The 21,162-nt window shown below is 47.1% G+C and overlaps 1 protein-coding gene across 1 annotated transcript in view; it reads left to right on the plus strand.

The window, feature by feature from the left end:
- GTF3C1 (general transcription factor IIIC subunit 1) overlaps positions 1-21,162 on the plus strand; it is a 75,813-nt gene that overhangs the window by 37,133 nt on the left and 17,518 nt on the right. Inside the window, exons 12-25 of the mRNA XM_054582783.1 lie at positions 414-567; positions 3,100-3,203; positions 4,024-4,208; positions 5,734-6,012; positions 6,267-6,412; positions 10,869-10,966; positions 11,486-11,582; positions 11,699-11,876; positions 14,910-15,051; positions 15,423-15,558; positions 16,057-16,138; positions 16,266-16,454; positions 18,092-18,249; positions 20,181-20,323. Coding sequence (XP_054438758.1) covers positions 414-567; positions 3,100-3,203; positions 4,024-4,208; positions 5,734-6,012; positions 6,267-6,412; positions 10,869-10,966; positions 11,486-11,582; positions 11,699-11,876; positions 14,910-15,051; positions 15,423-15,558; positions 16,057-16,138; positions 16,266-16,454; positions 18,092-18,249; positions 20,181-20,323 — 2,091 coding nt within the window. The remainder of the gene's footprint in view (positions 1-413; positions 568-3,099; positions 3,204-4,023; positions 4,209-5,733; positions 6,013-6,266; positions 6,413-10,868; positions 10,967-11,485; positions 11,583-11,698; positions 11,877-14,909; positions 15,052-15,422; positions 15,559-16,056; positions 16,139-16,265; positions 16,455-18,091; positions 18,250-20,180; positions 20,324-21,162) is intronic.

Consider the following 21,162-nt stretch of genomic DNA (forward strand, 5'->3'; position numbering starts at 1 on the left):
GACTCAGTAAGATCCAGAGAGTAAGGTGTTTGAGGAAAAGAATCAAAAAGAGCTTCAGATCTGAGGGTGTCGACAGTGGGAAACTGGAACGTCCCTTACTGGTGTTAAGTTGGCACAGAGACTTCGTAAAGACAGGTTGCCATCATCATCACAGATCATGGAATCTGTTGAGTTCCTGGCGAAAAGCTTAGAATGTGAAACTTCTGCAAATGGTGGCTTGTCTTTAGCTAACTATTTATCTTAAAGAGAGATGATCTTACTATCTCAAGAAGTCAACCTTTCGATGGTAAAACCTCCTTTAATTCTTCCCTAGTTTCTGCTAGTTGCCATTGTGCATGTCCCAGTTGCCTGGGTTGAAAAAGCCCTCCGTGTTGAGATTTGAAATATTAACTACTTATTTTGTAATGTCCCAGGATTCAGAAAATGATCATGGATCAGGAGAAGCAAGAAGGTGTGTCCACCAAGTGCTGTAAGAAGTCCATTGTCCGCCTGGTGCGGAACCTGTCTGAGGAAGGTCTCTTAAGATTGTATCGAACTACGGTTATTCAAGATGGCATCAAGAAGAAGGTAACCACAGGCTCTCCTGATGCCCGCAGAGCCAGCTGGGTGCCATTGGAAGTTTTCTTGTCTAGCTTCTCATATCTTTGTTATGTCTCAGTCATTCCTTTGTTGTCAGTAACCCCAAAATTTCGCGTTGTGCCTTCTGATTTGGGGAACAGGGATCATCCCAACTTTCTGTGGAAGCTGGAAACAGAAAAGAGGAACAACGTGTTTGGAGCTTAGAGCTGCATGTGTAGCCCAAGGCAGGTGTCCAGCGCTGCAGACAGCCTTAAAAGGGAGGAGGGAAAGTGCGGCATACTGACGTTCAGCAGAGTAGCATTGGGAGAAATTAAGCAACATTTAGGAGGTGGAAAATTTAGACTAAGCAGCAAGAACATTTTCCACAGAGATCTGAGGAAACGCATCCCAGAGGAAACGACGGCTGCGACTCCGTTAGGATATGCTGCTGGGGTTATCCGGTGGGGAATGACACATCTCTTCTGTTTCAATTTGTCTGTTTCTGAAATTTAAAGTTTGGGGCCATTCCCATAGCAACTGTAGCTCAGTGGCTTTGAACATATTCTAAGGCATAAATTTTTCAGGGTCAGAATAATTTGAGAGCCCAGCTGGGTACGGGAACCAAAGGGAATGGTGCTGCAGGGACAGCCACTTTAATTGCCTGATCCTTTTTTCTGACTGCACTTTAAATCTCTGCCTTAAGAGAGCTGTGTTCTGATGTTTTTGTTTTCTTAATAACCTGGCAAGGTCATTTCTGTTTTTTTACTTTATCTTATTTATTGAGACATTTGAAATTTGAAAAACACAGAGCAGTATAACAAATGACTTTAAGAAAACACATTTTCTACCATTCCAAGTTGGCATCACGCATCCGTTTTTATATCTGCTGCGAGTCCCCTTGACCTTGCTCCTCTCCCATCCCCAGCCAGCCTGCCACCCATCCCTTTGAGCAGTGGCAGGAGCTCCTTGTGCTGACGTCTCTTCATTGAAGAACAAAAGCCCCAGCCCATCAGCTACAACATCTCCAATCTCTGTTTATCTTCACAGAGCAGCCTTTTAGACAGGCAGCCCTCTCAGGGCAGACATTGAGGGCAAGAAAACCTCCCTCCGTCCAAGAGTGGAGAGGAGCAGGCTGGCAAAGGTATTCACTGTGTCTCCAGCTCCCTCTTGACCCTGTATCCACCAGGCAGTAACGGAAGGAGTGGGTCAGGGTTGAAAATAGGGAGCAATTACCATGGGTACACACTGAGGATCATAAAACCTCAAAGATGGAGGTGCCCCGTCCTGGGGGCCTCTTGCCACAAGTACCACTATAGTGGTACCACTAAATGGTACCCCATTTTTCCAGCTGGAAAGGATACATCTGCCTCCAGGGTAAGCTTAACTGTTTTAACAGCACTTTCTCGGGCACCCAGTGCACAGCTGCCCCAGGCGGCCTCCTGGTCTCCTGAAGCCACATGGACTGGAGCTGCTGTGCTCTAGCACCAGCCTTTGCCTTGGCTTCTGCATCCAGCTGCTTGCCTGTTGGGCCTTCTGGAAGTTGGCTGGGCCATTTAGCTGTGGAGAGTGGGAAAACAGGAATGTTTTGTATTTGCACCATGCTTTTAAATTCTCTGGGTATTACGTAACAATTTCATTTGAGCCTCACAAAACCACAAAAAGTTGGCCGGGCATGAAGGAGGGGTGGCCATTTCACAAATGAGGAGCCAATGAGACTGAACCAAGGCAGCCTTTTGAAGTCCCCAACCGGGTGTTGCTGCCTATTCCCTGGGACTGACCCTCTTTCAGGCCATTTTTGGCACAAAGCCTATTGGCCAGAGTTAGTCGTCTAGGAAACCTTACCTTGCTCTCTCTTGCCAATGACAGAGACAAAAAAGAAGCCTGGCTGCCCCGGTGCCCAGGCCTTTGTGCCTGCCGTCCACTGCACAGCTGTCACTCAAACCCATCTGCTTAACTCCGCCATGTTCTTTCCACTCGTCATCCTAGCTATCCCTCATGAGATAATAACGACCCTCAGTCAGTTTCAGTGCCTCAAAACAGGTAAAACAGCAAAAGCAGCTCGAAATCCTCTGCCGGTCGGTTTAGACGTGCACCTGGCAGGAGTCCCACGCCAGTACTCTCAGTGAGGGGAGATTAATGAATGCTTGTTACCTTCTCCAGATGGAAGCCCTCAGGATTCATGAGCAACTGTGGGAAATTCTCAGATAGCAGGAGTGGGCCGGCAGAAGTGGCTCACCAGGTAGATATGAGATCAGTGGGCTTTGACACCCAGTGAGGGGACTACCAGGAAGACTGCTCTATTTCCAGGCCAGAACTCCTTAACGGAGCAAAGTGGCATGTTACTGATGGCAGAACTTCATCACTTGATCACTTGAGGGATTTTGACAATGGCAAACTGATCAGCATGCACTTTGCTTCAGCCTCTCAACTGTCTTTTGGAAATGTTAGTGAAAATCAGTGCTCCACCAAGGAGCTGAGTTGTAGAGCTAAGTCTCCCTCTGCTCCTCCCGCCCTTTGGGGCGCTCTGCCCTCTCACTGCAGGTGGATCTGGTAGTGCACCCATCCATGGACCAGAACGACCCCCTGGTGAGAAGTGCCATTGAGCAGGTTCGTTTCCGGATCTCCAATTCAAGCACAGCAAACAGGCAAGTGGCAGCACCCATACGAGTTCACAATGAAGCTGCCTGGGTCTGTGTCTTCATTCCTGAAGCCATTTTCACAAACACTCTTTGTTTATTCTTGTGTGAGACCAGTGAATTTACTGGGTTACAGTTTGTGGTTCATGACCCCCTAGTCTGACAAAGATTCATTTCTGGATCCTTTGAGGAAAAAATAAAAAACCTCACATTCTTAATTCTATTCTAATGGTGGACAGAGCACTCCAAATCACAGGCTCTGTGATATGTGAAACTTGTTCAGTCTCATAATGGCTCAAAACTATTCTAGTTGCTTCTCTGAGGTCTTCTCTAATTTTGCCCATAAACTGTCAAATGGATTGAGGAAAAAACTCAGGAATGAGAGACACTTCTTAGCTGGATTTAAACCACAGGTGACCCGCTGGTAAGCAGAGGCCTATCTCTAGGGTGCAGGTGCCGGTTTGTGCGGCTTGCCATGCATTGGCCACATGTACTTTGAATAAGATGCCAATTCGTTTCCTATCAGATTCCTGATTTCTGGCATTTGTGAAAGTGACAGAGGACCTAGTATATCAGGCTCCCTTTCTCACAAGGTAGCAGCTGCCTTGTAGGTGGGGGTGCACCCTGCAGGTCACCACAATCCTCTCCATTCCCAAATGTCTAGGGACCTGACACATTTTATTCCTTTACATCTGTCTGGCCTCTGCGGGCAGTTGAGTTTGAAACCTCAGGATCAAATGGCTTCATCTGATTCATGAGGACAGACCCTGTCCTTTCTCTCAGCCCTTGATTTTGTCAACATAACATTGGTCTTATACTTGGACTGCAGGGTTAAAGGGCCCCAGCCTCCAGCGCCTCAAGGGGAGGCTGAAGAAGAAAGTCAAGTAAAAGAAGACCCGAGTGGATCAGGAGACTTGCAGCCAAATGCTTCCTCTAAACCAGAAAGTGGACGGGTGAAAAAAACTGATGAGAAAATGGGCATAACCCAGCTTAAAAATTATAACCCTGTTGTAGGTAAAAAGTAACTTCTTGTCAGTGTCTGATTGTGTTTTTTTTTTCTTTTTACTGTGTTTCATTTGTTGCTTGCATGATGCCATTTGAGTCAGTCAGTGTTCTGCATTTAAGCACTGGGCTACATTCTCTGGCTGGGTCACGTGGGCTGGTCACATGACTTCCACTGACATCAATTTCCCTATCTACAGCAAGATGGGAATGATTCTTGCCCATTACACCTCAAAAGGTTGTTGCAGGACTCACATGAAATTATGCTAGATCCCAACATGAGGAATTATTCACAAAGATTAACTTCTTCTGCTAACCTTGGGCTGAAATAATCTACAAACCACAGAAAATCTCCACCTCTCCTGATCCCATAAGCCTTCTAGTAGTTATAGCCGTTGGCAAGGGTGAGCATTCATATAATTTTCCCAGAGTCAGGTCTCCAACAGAGCTGCCTCCTCCCTAACCCCCTACTAACCTGCTCCAGTGTAAACATGTGTGGATCAAGTGCAGTGGCGGGGCTTTATAATCGAGTGCTTCACTCCTCTCCTAGTCAAAGAAGGGTTGGTGGGGAGGGCAAAGGCGACTTCTCAGGGCACAGAACTCTGTGAGGCAGAAACATGCCCTGGTATGGGACATAGCAAACTCGGGGATCCCAGACAGGAGAGTCATTTGTGTGAGTTCTCTTTCCAGAGGCTCCAGTCACACAAGCATGGCCTTTACTCTCAAGGTAAAGTTTCACAGTAAGTCCAGACTGAAGGAGAAAAATGACTATACGTGTGCACCGCAGGCGAACAGCACATGCAGTTGAGTAGACAGAAGGCAGCAAACGTTGTTCCCGCAATGGGCCAGGCATGATGGGGAGGAGGGGCCTCTGGTCACTTGCCCTTACTGCCCTGTTCCTATGTCTTCATTGACTCTCACCTGTTCTCTCACGGGAGAAAGTTTGGTTGATACTTTATTTGTATCAACAAAGAAATAATCTACTTTAAAAGAACCTAGATTTTGGAATATTTTGCACCGCTCCCATCAAGCCAGGAGTTCTGTGTGGAGGTCTGTCGGGCCCTCCGTGGCGGCTCCCTTCTCCATTACACTGGATCGTCCCCTGTGCTCTCCTTCGTCCTTGCTCCGCTCTCACTCCACCTCCTGGTTTTTCCTTGAATCTGTCAGGCACACACACCCACACTAGGCCCCTTGCATTTGCCTTGGGTTGCACGGCCCAAGGTTCTGCATGGCCTGCCCAGTCACTACCTTGGCTCCACTCAAGACCTCTCCCCGATGAGGCCTTTCGTGGCCTCTGTGTGTAATTACAGCCCTCCTTCCTTTATTTTCTGTACCATCTATTTCCATCTGATGTATTACTTTAGGTATTTTGGTATTGTCTGCCCTCTCCCACTAGAAAGTAATTTCCATAAGAGTAAGAACATTTGCTGTCTCCCTGGCACCTGAGGCATAGTGGCACACAGTAGTTTTTTTAATGAATTGAACTGATTTGAATCTGGGACTTTTCAAGCACCCTTTTCCTCCTTTCTTGCCTCAGTTCCTGGACTTGGGCGTTCTCTAGGATTTCTGCCCAAAATGGCTCGCCTGCAGGTGGTTCACATGTTTTTGTGGTACCTGATCTATGGGCACCCTGCCAGCAACATAGCAGAGAAACTAGGCCTTAGCAGTGAAAGAAAAATGGGAAAGCAGGAGCAGGGCAGGACCGGAGCCTCGCCCTCCTCCGGAAAAGACTTGGAGGCCTCCTCTGATGCCCCACCAAAGGACAACCAAGATGGAACAGTTTTGGAGGCTGAAGTGGAGCTTGCCACAGAGACAGGTGAGGTGCCCCAGGGTAGGCAAGCAACAGCGGGATCCAAAGGGGAGTCGTGATGGTTCCTTGTCCTTTTCGCCGGAACTGGCGGAATACCCCCACTGCCCTGATCAAAATAATGACAGAATCCAAACTTCTGAACCTCTGGGCTTCCTGCCTGACAAGTAGTTTTGTTGAAGTTTGTGGTAAGAGAGAACCACGACCTACTAGGAAGTGATACCACCATCATGACTTGAACCTTGTCTCTGATTTTCTCCTAGTATATGTGGACGAAGCCTCATGGACGCGCTTTGTCCCTCCTGTTCCAGTCCACAGGGATTTTGGCTTCGGCTGGGCTCTTGTTAGCGATGTTCTCCTCTGCCTGCCCCTCTCCATCTTTGTCCAGATTGTGCAAGTCAGCTACAAGGTATTGGCGACTCCCAAGCAGTCACAGGGGCTACTCTCTCAGCTCCAGGCCAGAAGGCCTGCTCTCACCTGGTCAAGCAAAAATACTTCAAGACTTGCAGTTGTCTGGATGGATGGATGGATGGATGGATGGATGGATGGGAGATAGGGGATTGGCTAGATGGTTGGTTGGTAGGTCAAAGACTTGGTCTTCTAGATAGATCAATTGTAAGACAGACAAATAATTACAATGTAACAAAATATGATTTTAGAAATTTGGTAAATACAGAAAAAAGGAGATAACAGAAGTTGCCCATAACTTCATCACTCAGGGAGCTATCACCGCTAGTGTTTCAGGTACATTTTCTTCTAATCTTTTTTTTCCTATGCCATGTCTGTGTGTCCACAAATGTGTATGTGTATATGAGATCTCCCCTTTTTTAAAAAACTCTGAAATGAGACTGTACCATATTTACTCTTTCATCTGTTTTTTCCACTGTACAATATATTGTATTTTCTACATCATTGTTTTAACTTGATATTAAGTAAATTTATAGTATTGCTTCTTATTCACCTAATTTATATAACCAGTCCTTTATTCTTGGACAATTAAATGCCATTTTTCTAGTATTACAAATGACATGATGAATACCTTTTGGTAGACATATTCATGGGAAGCTCCAAAGGTTTTTCTTTACAATAAGGATAGAAATAGAGTCACTGCCTTCAGAGGGACTCAGCATTCTTAATCTTTTTTTTTTTTTACTTTAAATAATTTTTTTATTTTTAAATTACAGTTGGCCTAAATATTGTATTAGTTTCAGGCGTACAACCCAGTGGTTAGACATATAACTTACTGAGTGATCACCCCAATAAATAGAGTACCCATCCATCATCATTCATAGTTATATTATTGACTATATTCCCTATGCTGTACTTTACATACCCTTGACTATTTTGTATCAATTCGTACTTCTTAATCCCTTCACCTTTTCCACCAATCTCCGAAATCCCCCTTCCATCTGGCAACTGTCAAAATGTTGTCTGTATCTATGAGTCTGTTTCTCTTCTGCTTATTCATTTACTTTGTTTTTTAGATTCCACATGTAAGTGAAATTTGTCTTCCTCTAAATTATTTCGTGGAGCACAATATCCTCTAGGTCCATCTATACTGTTACAAAGGGCAAGATTTCATTCTTTTTTATGGCTGAGTATGTACCACTTCTTTATCCATTTATCTATGGAGGGACACTTAGGTTCCTTCCATATTTTGGCTAAATAATGCTGCAATGAACTTATGTGTATGTCTTTTTGATTTAGTGTTTTGGATTTCTTCAGGTAAATATTCAGAAGTGGAATTGCTGTGCCCTTCTTTGTTTCTTATTAATATAGTGTTTCTTTTAAAGTCTATTTTGTCTGGTGTAAATATTCCTACCTCAGCTTTTTGTTTGTTTCCATTTTCATGAAATATCTTTGTCTATCCCTTTACTCTCAGTCTTTGTGTGTTATTTGATCTGAAGTGTCTCTTGTAGACAGCATATGTGAGAACCTTGTTTTGTTATTCAGCCTCCATATGTCTTCTTTTTGTAATTTTTTTTTTTTTTTTTTAGAGATTTGGGGAGGGAGGAGAAAGAGAAAGAGGAACATCTGATGTGTGAAAGAAATGTCCATTGATTGCCTCTCACATACCCCCCAACCAGGGACCTGGCCTGCAACCTGGGCATGTGCCCTGACAGAATCAAACTGGTGACCAGGTTTGCAGGCCAGCACTCAAGCCACTGAGCCACACCAGCCAAGGCTCTATATGTCTTTTTATTGGGAGTATTTAATCCATTTGCACTTAAAATAATTGTTGACATATGTATTTATTGCCATTTTATTCATAGTTTTGATCCTTCTTTTTTCTTCTTAAAACCGCTGAACATTTCTTGTAATTCTGGTTTGGTGGTGATGAACTTCTGTAGCTTTTCTTTGTCAGGGAAGCTCTTTGCCTCTCCTTTGATTCTAAATGATAGCTTTGCTGGGTAAAGTAATCTTGGTTGTAGGACCTTGCTTTTTCTCACTTTGAATATTTCTTGCAAATCCTCTGGCCTGTAAAGTTCCTGTTGAAAAATCAGCTGCCAGTCTTATGGGAGCTCCCTTGTTGGTAACTAACTGCTTTTCCCTTACTACTTTTAAGATTTTCTCTTGTCTTTAACTTTTGGCATTTTAATTATACTGTGTCTTGGTGTGGACCTCTTTGGGGTTCATCTTTTGTGGTACTCTCTGCACTTCTGGACTTGTATGTCTATTTCCTTCACCAGGATAGGGAAGTTTTCTGTCATTTATTTTTTCCACATAGGTTCTTCTGGCACCCCCATGATGTGAATGAAGTCATCCTAGAGGTTCCTTAGACTAGCCTCATTTTGGGGGTCCTTTTTTCTTTTTTGCTGTTCTGATTGGGTGTTTTCTGCTTCCGTACCTTCCAAATCTCTGAATTGATCTTCTGTTTCATCTACTCCGCTGTTGATTCTCTTCATTTCAGTTGATGTAGTCTTCATTTCTGACTGGTTCTTTTTTACATTTTCTGTCTCTGTTTTTATGTTTCCTGTCTCTTTGTTGAAGTTCTCACTAAGTTCATTGAGCATCCTTATAACCCATGTTTTGCACTCTGCATGTGGTAGATTGCTTATCTTCATTTTGTTTTAGTCTTTCTCTGGAGTTTTGTTCTGTTCTTTCATTTGGGACGTTTCTTTGTCTCCTAATTTCGTCAGCCTCCTGGTGTTTGTTTCTATGTATTAGGTAGAGCTGCTGTGTCTCCCAGGCTTGGTAGAATGGCCCTATGTAGTAGGTGTCCTGTAGTGTCCAGTGGCACAGCCTCCCCCTCAATCACCTTAACTGGACACTTTGCATGTACCCACCCCACGTGGGCTGTGTGCTCCCTCTTATTAAAGTTAAGTCTTGATTACTGTTGGCACCCCAATAGGAGCGAATTACCCCCAGTCTGATGATGTGAGGACTGCCTGCAACCACCATGGAGGATCAGCTCTGCAGGAGCTGACCCCACAAAGCAGGACTTAACTTCAGTAGCACTCTGGTGCTTGTTGAATCTGCTCCTTGGGTGTGTCACTTGTGGAGGTGGTTAGGTGATGCTTGGATGCTTGGAAGCTGTCCACCAGGTGCACTGGCTCTGGGGCCTCCTGGGAGCTGCAGGCCAAGGTCCGCAGCGACCTGTGCCTTGCCTGGGGCCACCCAGCATGAGCTACAAAGTGATCTGCAGATGGCTGCTACTTATGCTGGGCTTAGAGGTGTCAACAAGAGGGCACGCTAAGAACCAGGGTTGGCTGCCAGTGGTATCAGGCCTGGGGCCACTTAGCAAGAGATATGGAGCATGCTGAGACCAGATGCTACTTGTTTAATGGATTTTAGGAAAGTATGAAGCATGAACCAAGACAGACTGTTCATATGGAAAGGGCACTGGAAATAGCTTGGGTGGGCCCACAAGTTGGGTGGGGCAGAGTCTCAGGGAATTAACAGGACAGGGCAAACAGCGTAAGTCAGGTGGAAGAATACTCAGATATGGTATCCTGCCTGCCAACTCTGTGGGGCGGAGAGCCTCTGCCCCCACTTCTGCCCGGGAGAAAGCTGCCTCTTCAGCTCTTATCCTAATGCCAGACAATTCAGTTCCTTCCTGTATGTCCCTGGTGCCTTTCCAACTACTGCCCTAGCACTGGAACTTAGAGCAAGCAAGTCTAATTAAGTCTGTGCATGGGCCCTTTAAGAGGAGTGTCTGGGACTCCAGAAGCCCACCACCTCTCAGCCCCAATCCCAGCTGGTTTTTACAGCCAGAAGTTATGGGGACTTCTCATCTTGGCACTAGAATCCTGGGTTGGGAGGCTGATGTGGGGCTGGGACCCCTCCCTCCTCAGGGGGGACCTTCACAGCTGGGATATCTCTCCTGGTTTTTATTCACTACGTGTGGGTGTGGGACCAGCCCATTCTGCATCTCAACCCCCACCAGTCTCGATGTGTCTTCTTTATATCCTTAGTTGTAGGACTTCTCTTCAGCTAGATTTCAGGTGGTTCTGAATGAAAGTTATTCTGTAGTTTAGTTGTAATTTTGATGTGCTTGTAGGAGGTTCCAAGTACCGCATTTATCTATACTGCCATCTGTGTCTTTTTTTTAACATAAATGAATGTATTTCTGTCTCATCCCCCAGAGATGTTTTAGCAGTTTGTGTGCCCATGAACAGCATATGAGGGTACCTGTTAAGTATACCCAGCAATGTGGTAGATGGGCTGAAAAGGAGGGCTAACAAGACTGAAAGCAGAGGTATGGGAAGTTTGGGGAAGGCTGAAAGGAGGGGGTGCTGTCACCATAGAATTGATGGGCAGGTTCTAAGAGGCTGCAGCCCAGAAAATAGTAGTGAGTGTTTTCCACAATTCTTGCAATTCACTCTGGTCTTGAGGATGAACTGAACCTGAAAATCACCCCATAGGTGGAAAACCTTGACGAGTTTCTGAATGACCCTCTGAAGAAGCACACACTGATTCGCTTTCTTCCCAGGCCCATCCGGCAGCAGCTTCTGTATAAGAGGTGAGGCTCCTGAAACTGACCCAGAGTGGCTTAGGGTCCCAGCAAACTCCTTGAAGTTAGGGCTCCGCATAATCATTAACCAGGAAGAGTAAGGGTTTCTGCCTTGCGGGTTGTAAAGACTCAAGGTTTTCATTCATTTAGCTGCCTGTGAATGTCCTAGAGAAAGCCAGGGTGAATGAAGTGTGGGTTGGTAAATTCTATTACTTCATTTCAAGGTTCTTTAAAGTAGAATCTGCTGATAAAGACTGCAAGTATAATTAGTGTGGTTTTGTTATTTTGTTACTTTTGTTTTTTAAACCAAACCCCCAGTGCAGAATTGATGCTCCATTGCCCGTGCTGGGTGCAGAAAGAGGGGTTCTGCGCCTCAGTACAGTGTAGGCCCAAAGCCAGCCCTCCAGGTCCCACCAGCTGGAAGCGGGGAGAATAAGTGAGGTGCATTCCTCACCCCAGAGGCAGATGACCTGGCCGCAGCTGAGAGTGTTGTATGATTGGATCCTGCCCCTCCCCTCTGTTTTCCAGACGGTACGTGTTTTCGGTATTGGAGAGCCTTCAGAGGCTGTGCTACATGGGGTTGCTACAGTTTGGTCCCACAGAAAAGTTTCAGGATAAAGATCAGGTAATATCTTTCAAGCCCAAATAAAGGTAGTCCTGACTGTTAGGCACAGTTTCCAGACAGCTAACCTGAGGCTAATTCTGCGGCTTTCTCCTCGCCCCATCCCTTTCTTCTCGTAGGTCTTCATTTTCTTGAAGAAGAAAGCGGCCATCGTTGATACTACCATCTGTGACCCACATTACAACCTCGCCCGCAGCAGCCGACCCTTCGAAAGGCGTCTTTATGTCCTGAATTCAATGCAGGATGTGGAAAACTATTGGTTTGACCTGCAGTGCGTCTGCCTCAACACCCCTTTAGGTACCATCTCTCTTTGCTGGACCTCACTGTTTTCCCTCCTTTCTGTGGGATAACTGGAATTAGAGCTAGGAAAGACATTGCCTTGTTTTCCAGCTGCTCTCCAGGAGCCTCGAGTAGAGCGGTAAGCCTTGAATGGGAGGGGACCCTAACCTCACAGCCCACGAAGCCCAAGCAGCTCCACTTTGTCTTTATTTATGTGTTCACTCAGCAGGTATTTATTGAACACCTTGACATGTCATTTCCTGAGCCTGATCATGAGCAATGAGAGCACAACTCATCCCTGCCTTCATGGGACTTTGTTCTTGTGGAGAAGACACGCACACGCACATGCACACGCACACACAGATCCAAAGTGTGTTGAGTGCTGCGGAGGAAATAAACAGGGTGATGGCAATCAGGGTGATGAGTCAAGGGCATCTGAATGGGTGATCAGGAGCAGCCTTTCTAAGGAGGAGACAGTTGAGCCGAGTTCTAAAGGCTGAGGCTGAACTAGCCATGCACAGAGCTGGGGAAGAACATTCCAGGCAGGGGGAATAGCAAGTGTAAAGGCCCCAAGTGTGTTTGGAGAAACAGAAAAGGCCAGCATGGGTGGGAAGGAGAGTGGCAGCTCAGACTGGGAAGTGGGCAGAAGCCAGATTCTGGAGGCTTTGCAGGACACAGTCAGTTGTTGGGTTTGTTCTACGAAGAGCGAGAAGACGGTGGTTGCAAGCAAAGAGTAACAAGATCACTTATGTCTTCTTTTTTATTTTTTTTTTAAGATTTTATTTATTTATTTATTTAGAAGGGAAGGGAAAGAGAAAGAGGGGGAGAGAAACATCAATCGCCTCTCATACGTGCCCCAACCAGGGACTAAACCTGCAACCCTAGCGTGTGCCCTGACCAGGAATCAAACCTGCGACCTTTTGCCTTGTGGGACAGTGCCCAGCCCACTGAGCCACACCAGTCAGGGCCGAGATCACTTATGTCTTTCAAAGCTCGCCCTGAAGAGCAGGCAGAGGGACACAAGAGTAGACACAGAAAGGCCAGTTAGGGGCTGTGACTCAACGTCCAAAAGAACTGTGCATGGATGACAGTGAGAGAGGGGGCAGGTTGGGAGGAAGAACTGCCAGGCCTGCTGGTGGGCGGGTGAGCCAGGCTTTGGGTAAGGCCTGTGCTTCCATTGATTTCCTCTCCCCAGAAAGTTCCCCAGCCCATGCTCACCTTGCAGGTGGCTCCACCTACTTCAAGTGTTTTGAGAAAGCCTTCCCAGCATCTTTGCTGTCATTAGCTTATTTCATTCTGTGGGTTTCTTGAGCACAGGAAATTTGGGTTCTATCCCCATGGTGTCGTAGAGTGTCTGGTATAGAGTGACTCCTACAAATGATTATCGAGTGAGTAGAGGGTTCGTGGATGCTATGGAGCCTCTAGTCCAATGTTCTCTCTTTGAAACCAGTTTTTATCTGGTCTTTTCTTGCCTCTTCTAACAGGAGAAAAGGGATGAGCATTCGATCTGAACCTAGAAGAGGAATCCAATCCTCTTCCTCCTGTCACAGAGCTGCAAGATCAGTGTTACACATTGATTTTTACACAGCAGGGATCACACATTGTTTGGTAGAATTGTTCAGTGCCAGCAGGGTAATGAGCACCAGGTATTTATTAGAGCCTTTAATGGGTCCAGACAAATTTTAGGACATTATGTCTCACAGACTCCTCTGGCATTCATTAGTGAGGTAGGCTTTTACCATTAAAGATTTTAAAAGTTCCTAATTCCCTTGTATTTTATACCTAGATAATAATTTCTGAGCCAGTATGTTACTTGCATCAAAGTTTTTCAGACTTGACAGTTAGTGAATCCATCCATCTCTTTTAGTGTTCATGAACAGGAATGTGGAAGGCTTATTGAATCGATTAATCAGGCCTTGATTGTCCCTTCATTTAGCAAACATTTGAGGGGTTCTGCCCCAAGGACTAAGGGAAAAGCACCATATAAGAAGACGTAGACACCCTGTGGAGCAGGGGCTCCAGAACGTGAGTGTGCTCAGGCAGCCCCTGGAGCCTGCGGAAATGCACACTGCTGGGCCCTGTGCAGCACTTTGGATTCGGCAGACCCAGGGCTGACCTAAACCGGCGTTTCTAGTAAACAGCATGTGGTGCACATGAGAAGCATTGCATTAAGTCTTAGGTTCAACTGTCCATTCAAATGAATGACCTTGGACAAGCTCTTTGTAACCTCCTGATCTTAGAACAGTGTGTTTCGTAGTGTCTTCATTTCTAAACAGGGAACACCACCACCACCACCACCTTATGGGCTGAGGCGAAGCTTGACTCATATCTCTATAAAGTGGGCTGAGAGGTGGGGGTCATGGCCTCTCCCCACAGCCGCTCCCCCAACCCGGGCCCAGGTCTCTGGAAGAGCATGTTATGAGAGGATCCTTAACAGTCTGCAAATTATCATAACCTTCCTTTTCTTACAAGAAAGCAATTTTCTTTATTGTGCAATAACTGAACGTAATTGCTCCACTAAATGAATGCACCTCTTGGGTACTCAGGAAACACCTGGCTGCTCATAGGGAAACTGTGATGTTGCATCCACCTGTCTGTCCAGATCTTTGCCGACCCTGACCCCTGCAGCCACAGCCAAATGCAGTCATTTTCGTTTACTGCTTCCTCTGCTGGCACACAGCGTGTCCACAGGGCTCCTCCTGTTCCCCCACCCCCACCAGGAAAGAAGGCACGGGATTTCTCTGCCCACAACTCCCTGAGCCTACTGGGTTCTTTGGTTGCCTGCTGGCCACCCCCCTTAATAGTGTCCAGCCTGAGTACAGACCATTTTCTCAGTTCACCCATCAGTATTTCACTCTCTTCCCTTTGCTCCCTCTGACACCTGTTACAAGGCATTTTGTGCAAAAAGGTTCTACCTGTTTCAGACCCTCTCCTATGGTCGGGGGACCTGACCGAAAGGGAATGCGCTCTCCCCAGCCACCCAGCAGTCCGTCGCGGCCCTCCGGGACCACGGCAGGGGGTGTCATCAGCAGGGCTTGTTTGGTTTTCCAGGTGTGGTGCGCAACCCGCGTGTCAGGAAGAGCAGCAGCCCAGATCAGGGCGGCGATGACAAGGGCAGTCTGCCGAAGGAGCAGGAGAGCGCCATCCACAAGCACAACCTGGAGCGCAAGTGCGCGATGATGGAATACACCACGTGCGTCCCTGTCCCCCCACGCGAGGTCACCCCGATGTTCATCCTGCAGGCTCCAGCTCCTCCATGTCGGGCTTTCAGATGACAGACCAGGAGTGCCTGAGTCACAGAGGCTGCAAATTGGCGGCCACCTGACATACCTGGTCCCAGCCAAACCTTAGCCCACACATTGGTTGTTTAAAAAAAAAAATCAGTTACCAAAATTTAAAAATTGGGAATTTTACATAAAAATCTGAGGTTTAGACAAGTTCTTCACTTCTGTTAAGTATTTTTCTTGGAAGGTAAAAGTTGTGAAAAATAACCCCCACCTACACCATGGGCTCTCTCTTCAGCTCTGAGGAGAGCTCTTTCTCTGTTTACTTCCTGTTTTTCAGGGGCAGCCGTGAGGTCGTGGATGAAGGCTTGATCCCCGGAGACGGGCTGGGAGCCGCTGGACTCGATTCCAGTTTCTATGGACACCTAAAGCGCAACTGGATCTGGACCAGCTATATCATCAACAAGGCCAAAAAGGTGGGCTTTTGAGTTGTGGGCACCCATACCCTGGCCACCACCCCAGGGGGCTGCCCTCACTACTCATGCTCCTGTCCCTGTCCCAGTTCACGGTTTCTGAATTGGTAAAATCAAAAGGGACCAGAGATGCAAATATTTATTTCCAAATGTATCAAAGGTATATCAGGCCCCTTAAATACTTGCCTGGCTTGGATTTTTTTTTCAACTGATTCTAATTTATTCTGTGACATGGACAGGTATTCCTTTTTGAAGGAGGAAGAAAAAGTCTGTGAGACAAAGGTCATTCAAGAGGGAGGGGGAGTGCGTGTGCAGTAAGAAAGTGGCTGGACAGGAGACCCCCCACCCCCTGAAGTAGCCCTGCCAGCTTCTTGGGAGTCACTGCCCAGCCATCCTCGACGTCTCCGTCAGAGACTCGCACACCCCCTGTGTTTGCGGCTTTGGGCTCCTAGGGATTCATGAAACCACATGCTTCATTGCAGTGACACACTTGTCTTTTAGGAGAACGCCACTTCAGAGAATGGGCTCACGGTGAGGCTCCAGCCTTTTCTGTCCAAGCGCCCGTTGCCCCTCAGTGCTGGAGGTACGTGTGCTGGGAGCAGAACATGAAACCGGCTCAGGGCCAGCGCAGCTGTGCTTGTTTGTTTCATTTGGTTTCTGGCCTTTGCAGAGCTCATCTTGAAGTGCTTATCTCCTGTGATTACTTCTAGACAATGGCAGGTTGACTATCTGGGGAGAAGCCAGAGCAGGATCCGAGCTCTGTGTTGACAGGGACGAGCAGTTTGAGATCGACCAAGAGCCCACGCTGGATAGGAACCAGAGAGTGAGAGGTGGGAAGAGCCAGAAACGGAAACGCCTAAAGAAGGACCCGGGAAAGAAGATCAAAAGAAAGAAAAAAGGTTACGTGATGATCATTTGTGTCTGCTAGGCCTTGTGTTTGCACGGCCTGGCTTGGAGACGTGCAGCAGTCTCACCGCAGCCTGGGCTCTCGATTCAGAGTGCCAGCACCGCGGGATTGCTGCGCTTCCCATGGCCAGCTGGCAGGCAGAGGCCCTTGGAATCCTCTGTGCTGCTCCCTGCTGTCTCTATTTTATAGAGCCTTTCACTTACTGCCTCAGTAAAATTTCTAATTTCACCTCAACCGAAAAAACCGTAGCAAAAATTCTTAGCAAAATCCTCATCATAACCAGCCAAAATCCTATTATTCTTTTGGTTTTCCTTTTAATATCTACTTTATGCTAATCAGGCCAGAGTTCAAGGTTTGTTATATATTTAGATTAGAGGAAAGACAGAATCATTTAAGCCTGCAGCATCTCTTCAGGTCTCATGAAGCCGTCAGGGGTGATACCTGTTAGGTTGCCATTTGGGGTTCATCTGGGCAGTACTTACAGTGAAGGAGAATAGCAAGAAGGCTAGTGTGTCTGTTTTTTAGACCGCTTTTTATATTACTTACGTGGTCTGTGTAATTTAACAGTGACCTGCTAGCTAGCTATTTCAGGTGAAAACAATGTTTAAACAGGAACTTGTTTCAAGTGGCTTATTTGACCAGTATTTATAACAAATAGCCTTGTGTTGGTTGCCTATCATTTTGGCTCTCAAAGACCCAAATTCTTTACAAGGCAAAATACAGTTGTGATGTCACTTTGAATCCAAATTTTCCTGCCCTATTTTTCTTCTGCCTTAATTTGGAAGGTCATTAACAGTCTTTTGGATTTGGCAGTAGCATATGGCGTCTACCTCATGAAACTGAAGTCAGTCTCTCCCCTGAGGGGAGGAGACCTTGAAAAACCCAGTGGTTAGAAGCTCAAGTTCAAATCCTTGGTCTGCTACTTAGTTGTGTAACTTTGGACAAGTTGCTGTATCCTGCTGTGTTTCAGACCCCGCAATTACAGAAACAGGGATAATGACTACATCTTTCTCATAGGGTTGTTGCAGAAAACTATTTTTACTATAAATTAACATATGTAAAAAGCTTAAGCCAGTGTTTGACACATAGTAAATAATTCCATAATGTTAGCAACTATTATTCTTTACTTAGTAGCTACCTTGTGCCAAACGCTGTGCTAGGTGTTTCAATCTCGTTCAGTCCTCAAGGCAGCCCTGTAGAATGGGCCTCCTTCCTGCAGTGCACCGGAGTTCTTACATGTCTGAGGTCACACAGCAGCAGAATGGGGGGAGGGTGCTGACTGGGCCCTGAGCATCCTCCACAATCTTCTGTGAAGGCGACTTCAAAAGGCTTAGCACCATAGTAAGAAACAATGAAGATTGGCAGATAACTACCAGGAGACTGCATTCAGGCTGCCCAGTCCTTCACGGTGAAATTCACTGAAGAGAAATGATGAAAGGGGGTGAAAAATCTTTCAGAAAGGACTGAGTCTTTTGTGGTTAGGTGTATAGCTCCTGGCCACAATGAGACTCTGATAACTGATACCTTTGGTCAAGTATTACTAGGTGGATAGAGACCTTCCCCTCTCCAGAGTGACAGCTCCAGACCAGTTGTTATAGGCTCCCTCCCTTCTCCCTTCGGTGTTCTTAGAAGAGCCCCAAGAAGAAAAAAGTAAAAGTGTGCGTTACCACGATGAGGCTGACCAGAGCGCCCTGCAGAGGATGACCCGGCTGCGTGTCACCTGGTCCATGCGGGAAGACGGGCTGCTCATGCTCTGCCGAATTGCCAGCAATATCCTCAACACCAAGGTACTCAGCCCGCCGGTCTCCTGCTCCTTCCAGCTGCCTCCAGCCAGCTGATCTGCTGGTCCCTCTCCCCCAGGGAGCTTTTTCCTGTCCCACCCACACAGGAGGCTTGTGGCCTCTCTCATCTTCTCTGGCCCCTGGGAAACGCATTTCCCAGAATCCTACTCCTATTAATACCACTCCTGTTTTTGCACATTTCTTTTCAGCTTTTAGCTAATATATGTGACTCTTTGCCTGGCTGCAGGTAAAGCAGACCAAAGCTGTTCTCTTGACCTCTCCTGTTCCACTCCTCCCATCCTCATATGCTTAAAAAATTCTGGTTTTTCTTTCAGTAGCTGCATACCATCTCTGCATGATAGGCCTCACTGATCCTGTCAAGTGGGAGTAATCATTGCTTCTCATTCTGTCCGTTGGGCAGATACTTTTCATGCTGCTTCTATTACCTCTGGCACTTCTTGGACCTCTGGAGTGGCTGCTCCTCAAGGCAAAGAAACGTCTTACTTGTTTTCCTCTTGTTTTCCTCGCTGTAACCGCCAGCATGGTGCCTACCACACAGTAACCGTCCAGTCGGTATTTAATGAGTCAGTGTGGAATGGCACAGTGGCCTCAGCCCAACCCTCCAATTTCCTAACAGTTCACTCCTCCATCTTCCGCACCACAGTCCCCCATCCTCGTATGTCCTCTGGGCCTGTGTCCCTGAATCCCTGGTGGGTGGAGAGGGACTTGCTCCCTGTCTAGCGAACTCCCTTTTTCCTCTCATATCACTGCCTCCAAGAAGGTTCTACAGCCCAAACCAGAGTTCATCCTCTCATCACGTTCCCCAGAGCAGCCTCATTGACTCCTCATAGTCTGTCTATCCTCGCCACTTGTGCGAGGCTCATCTCAGTTTACAGCAAGGCATGGGGAGACAATCCAGGTGGGCGCACATTTTCTCTAGCAGGCTCACAGAAGCCACCAGGAGAGTGCGCTCCCCCATCGTCCAGTCCAGAGACTTGCAGGTGGTAATACTTCTAGGTAGGCAGGTGAGGCAGCTGCACGAGAGCCCCTTTGGTGTTTACTGTGTTCAGCAGTGACAGCCAAGAGAAGTCCACTTAGATGTCCTGCGCCAGGATGCTCTTTGCCAGCAGCTCACTGGATCCCTTTTCTTGACCATTTTCCCACATTCTCTCACCCATCAGCCCCCTCCTGATTCCAACCCGGTTCCTTCTCCAAGGAAGAACCCGAAGGTGACTGTTGCTGTCCCCAGGTTCTGTTCTCTGCCTCTATACTGGGCTTTTCATCAAGGAGGGTGTTGAGAATGATGTCTCCCCCACCTGCCCTGGATGCAGCTGGAGGGGCCAGGAGAATCGTGCATGTTCAGGGTCAGCAGACCCTCCAGGCTCACTGGAACTTACCCATATCCTTGGGCCACTTCGTTCTGGGGCTATAAGAAAATTCATCATCCTGCCCCTTCCTTATCTCAGCTCTGCCTTCCTGTGTGTGACTGAGGTGTTCTCCTGAGTCTACTAATTTAGCATATTCTTTTTCTGCTAATGTAACATACAGAATATTTCTGACCATGCGTAATCCATAATTAAGCCTGTAAAGTCCTCTAACTAAACACATCGTGTATATTCATAACCTTCCCAAACGTACTGCTCTTCTAGTCAGTATGAGCTGGCACGCTCTGAGCACCTCTCTTACTTGTCAGAAGACACTTTTTCCACAGGATTCTGAGGACTTATTTTATTCCTCTCTGCCCAGCACCTCACCCTGTACCAGGCACGTTGTCAGTGCCAAGTGAATGTGACTGATTGAACATGAGGTGGCAGTGTGGCGTGTCCACTGAGGAAGCAGGCTCCACAGAACATATTTTTCCCACTCCTTTGTGTCAGTGATCCAGGCATGGACTCCAAGGATACTGACTTCCTGTTCTGACTCTGTGTTTGATCCAGGTGAAGGGCCCGTTTGTCCACTGGCAGGTTGTACGGGACATTTTGCACGCCACCTTTGAAGAGTCTTTGGATAAAACGTCTCATTCGGTTGGACGAAGAGCTCGCTTCATAGTCAAAAACCCCCAAGCCTATCTGAACTATAAGTAAGCATTATTTGAACCTTTATAAATCCAGGGCAAGTTTATTCCAGTGTTTCTAGTTCATTCTTTGCTCCCCTCTCATCCCATTTGCTTAAGGGTCCAGTGTAAAATCCCGATAGAGCACGCTGAGTTGTCCAGTACATACCAGTGGTCTGTCCAAGTGCCAGTGTTTATTAGTGAGCTTGTCCTTGGTTTATTGAGGGCTGGGCCCAATTTTGGTACTTTCTCATGCAAAGTAATACCTAGATGTTAGGAAAACCTTGTGAAGTTATTCTTTGTTACAGGTGGAGAAACAGAGGCCCAACAGGCCAGGTGACTTGCTGACTGTCATACTTAGCATGTGGTGAGGGCAGAGGCATTCCGCCGCCATTCACTACTGTTTTTAGCATTCCAGAGCAGCTCTTGACATCTCTGTGTTAGTGGCCCAAGAACAAGCTAGACATGGGTCCTTGGACCAGATGCACTTGGCCGTGTCCTCAGCACAGCTGGGTGTTCCTGAGAGTTTCCCAGCCATGGCCCAGTCGTGTGGTGATGGTAGCTGCCTGGGTCACAAAGCATTCCCTTGTGATTTGTCTTCTGCCAATGAGTCTGCCCCTTTCCCCGATCTTCTCACAGGGCCCGGGCAGAAAGCCATTGCCATTCTCATCAGACTCCTCCTCCGACCCCCCCACAGGCTTGGGCTTGAGCGGGGGCACCAGAGAGCATCTGAGTTTTGGGGGAGGTGCCCATGTGTAGCAGCCAATAGGAGAGTGGGACCAGGAGGGGAAGCATGGCAGGGTTGGGAAGTACCGCCTCCACCAACTGGCCATGCATGCGGTGGGTCCATAGGAGAGCTTGGCTCT

This window comes from Pteronotus mesoamericanus, unplaced genomic scaffold, assembly GCF_021234165.1.
Source record: "Pteronotus mesoamericanus isolate MK-2021 breed Mesoamerican mustached bat unplaced genomic scaffold, CSHL_Meso_final contig_72, whole genome shotgun sequence".
NCBI lineage: Eukaryota > Metazoa > Chordata > Mammalia > Chiroptera > Mormoopidae > Pteronotus > Pteronotus mesoamericanus.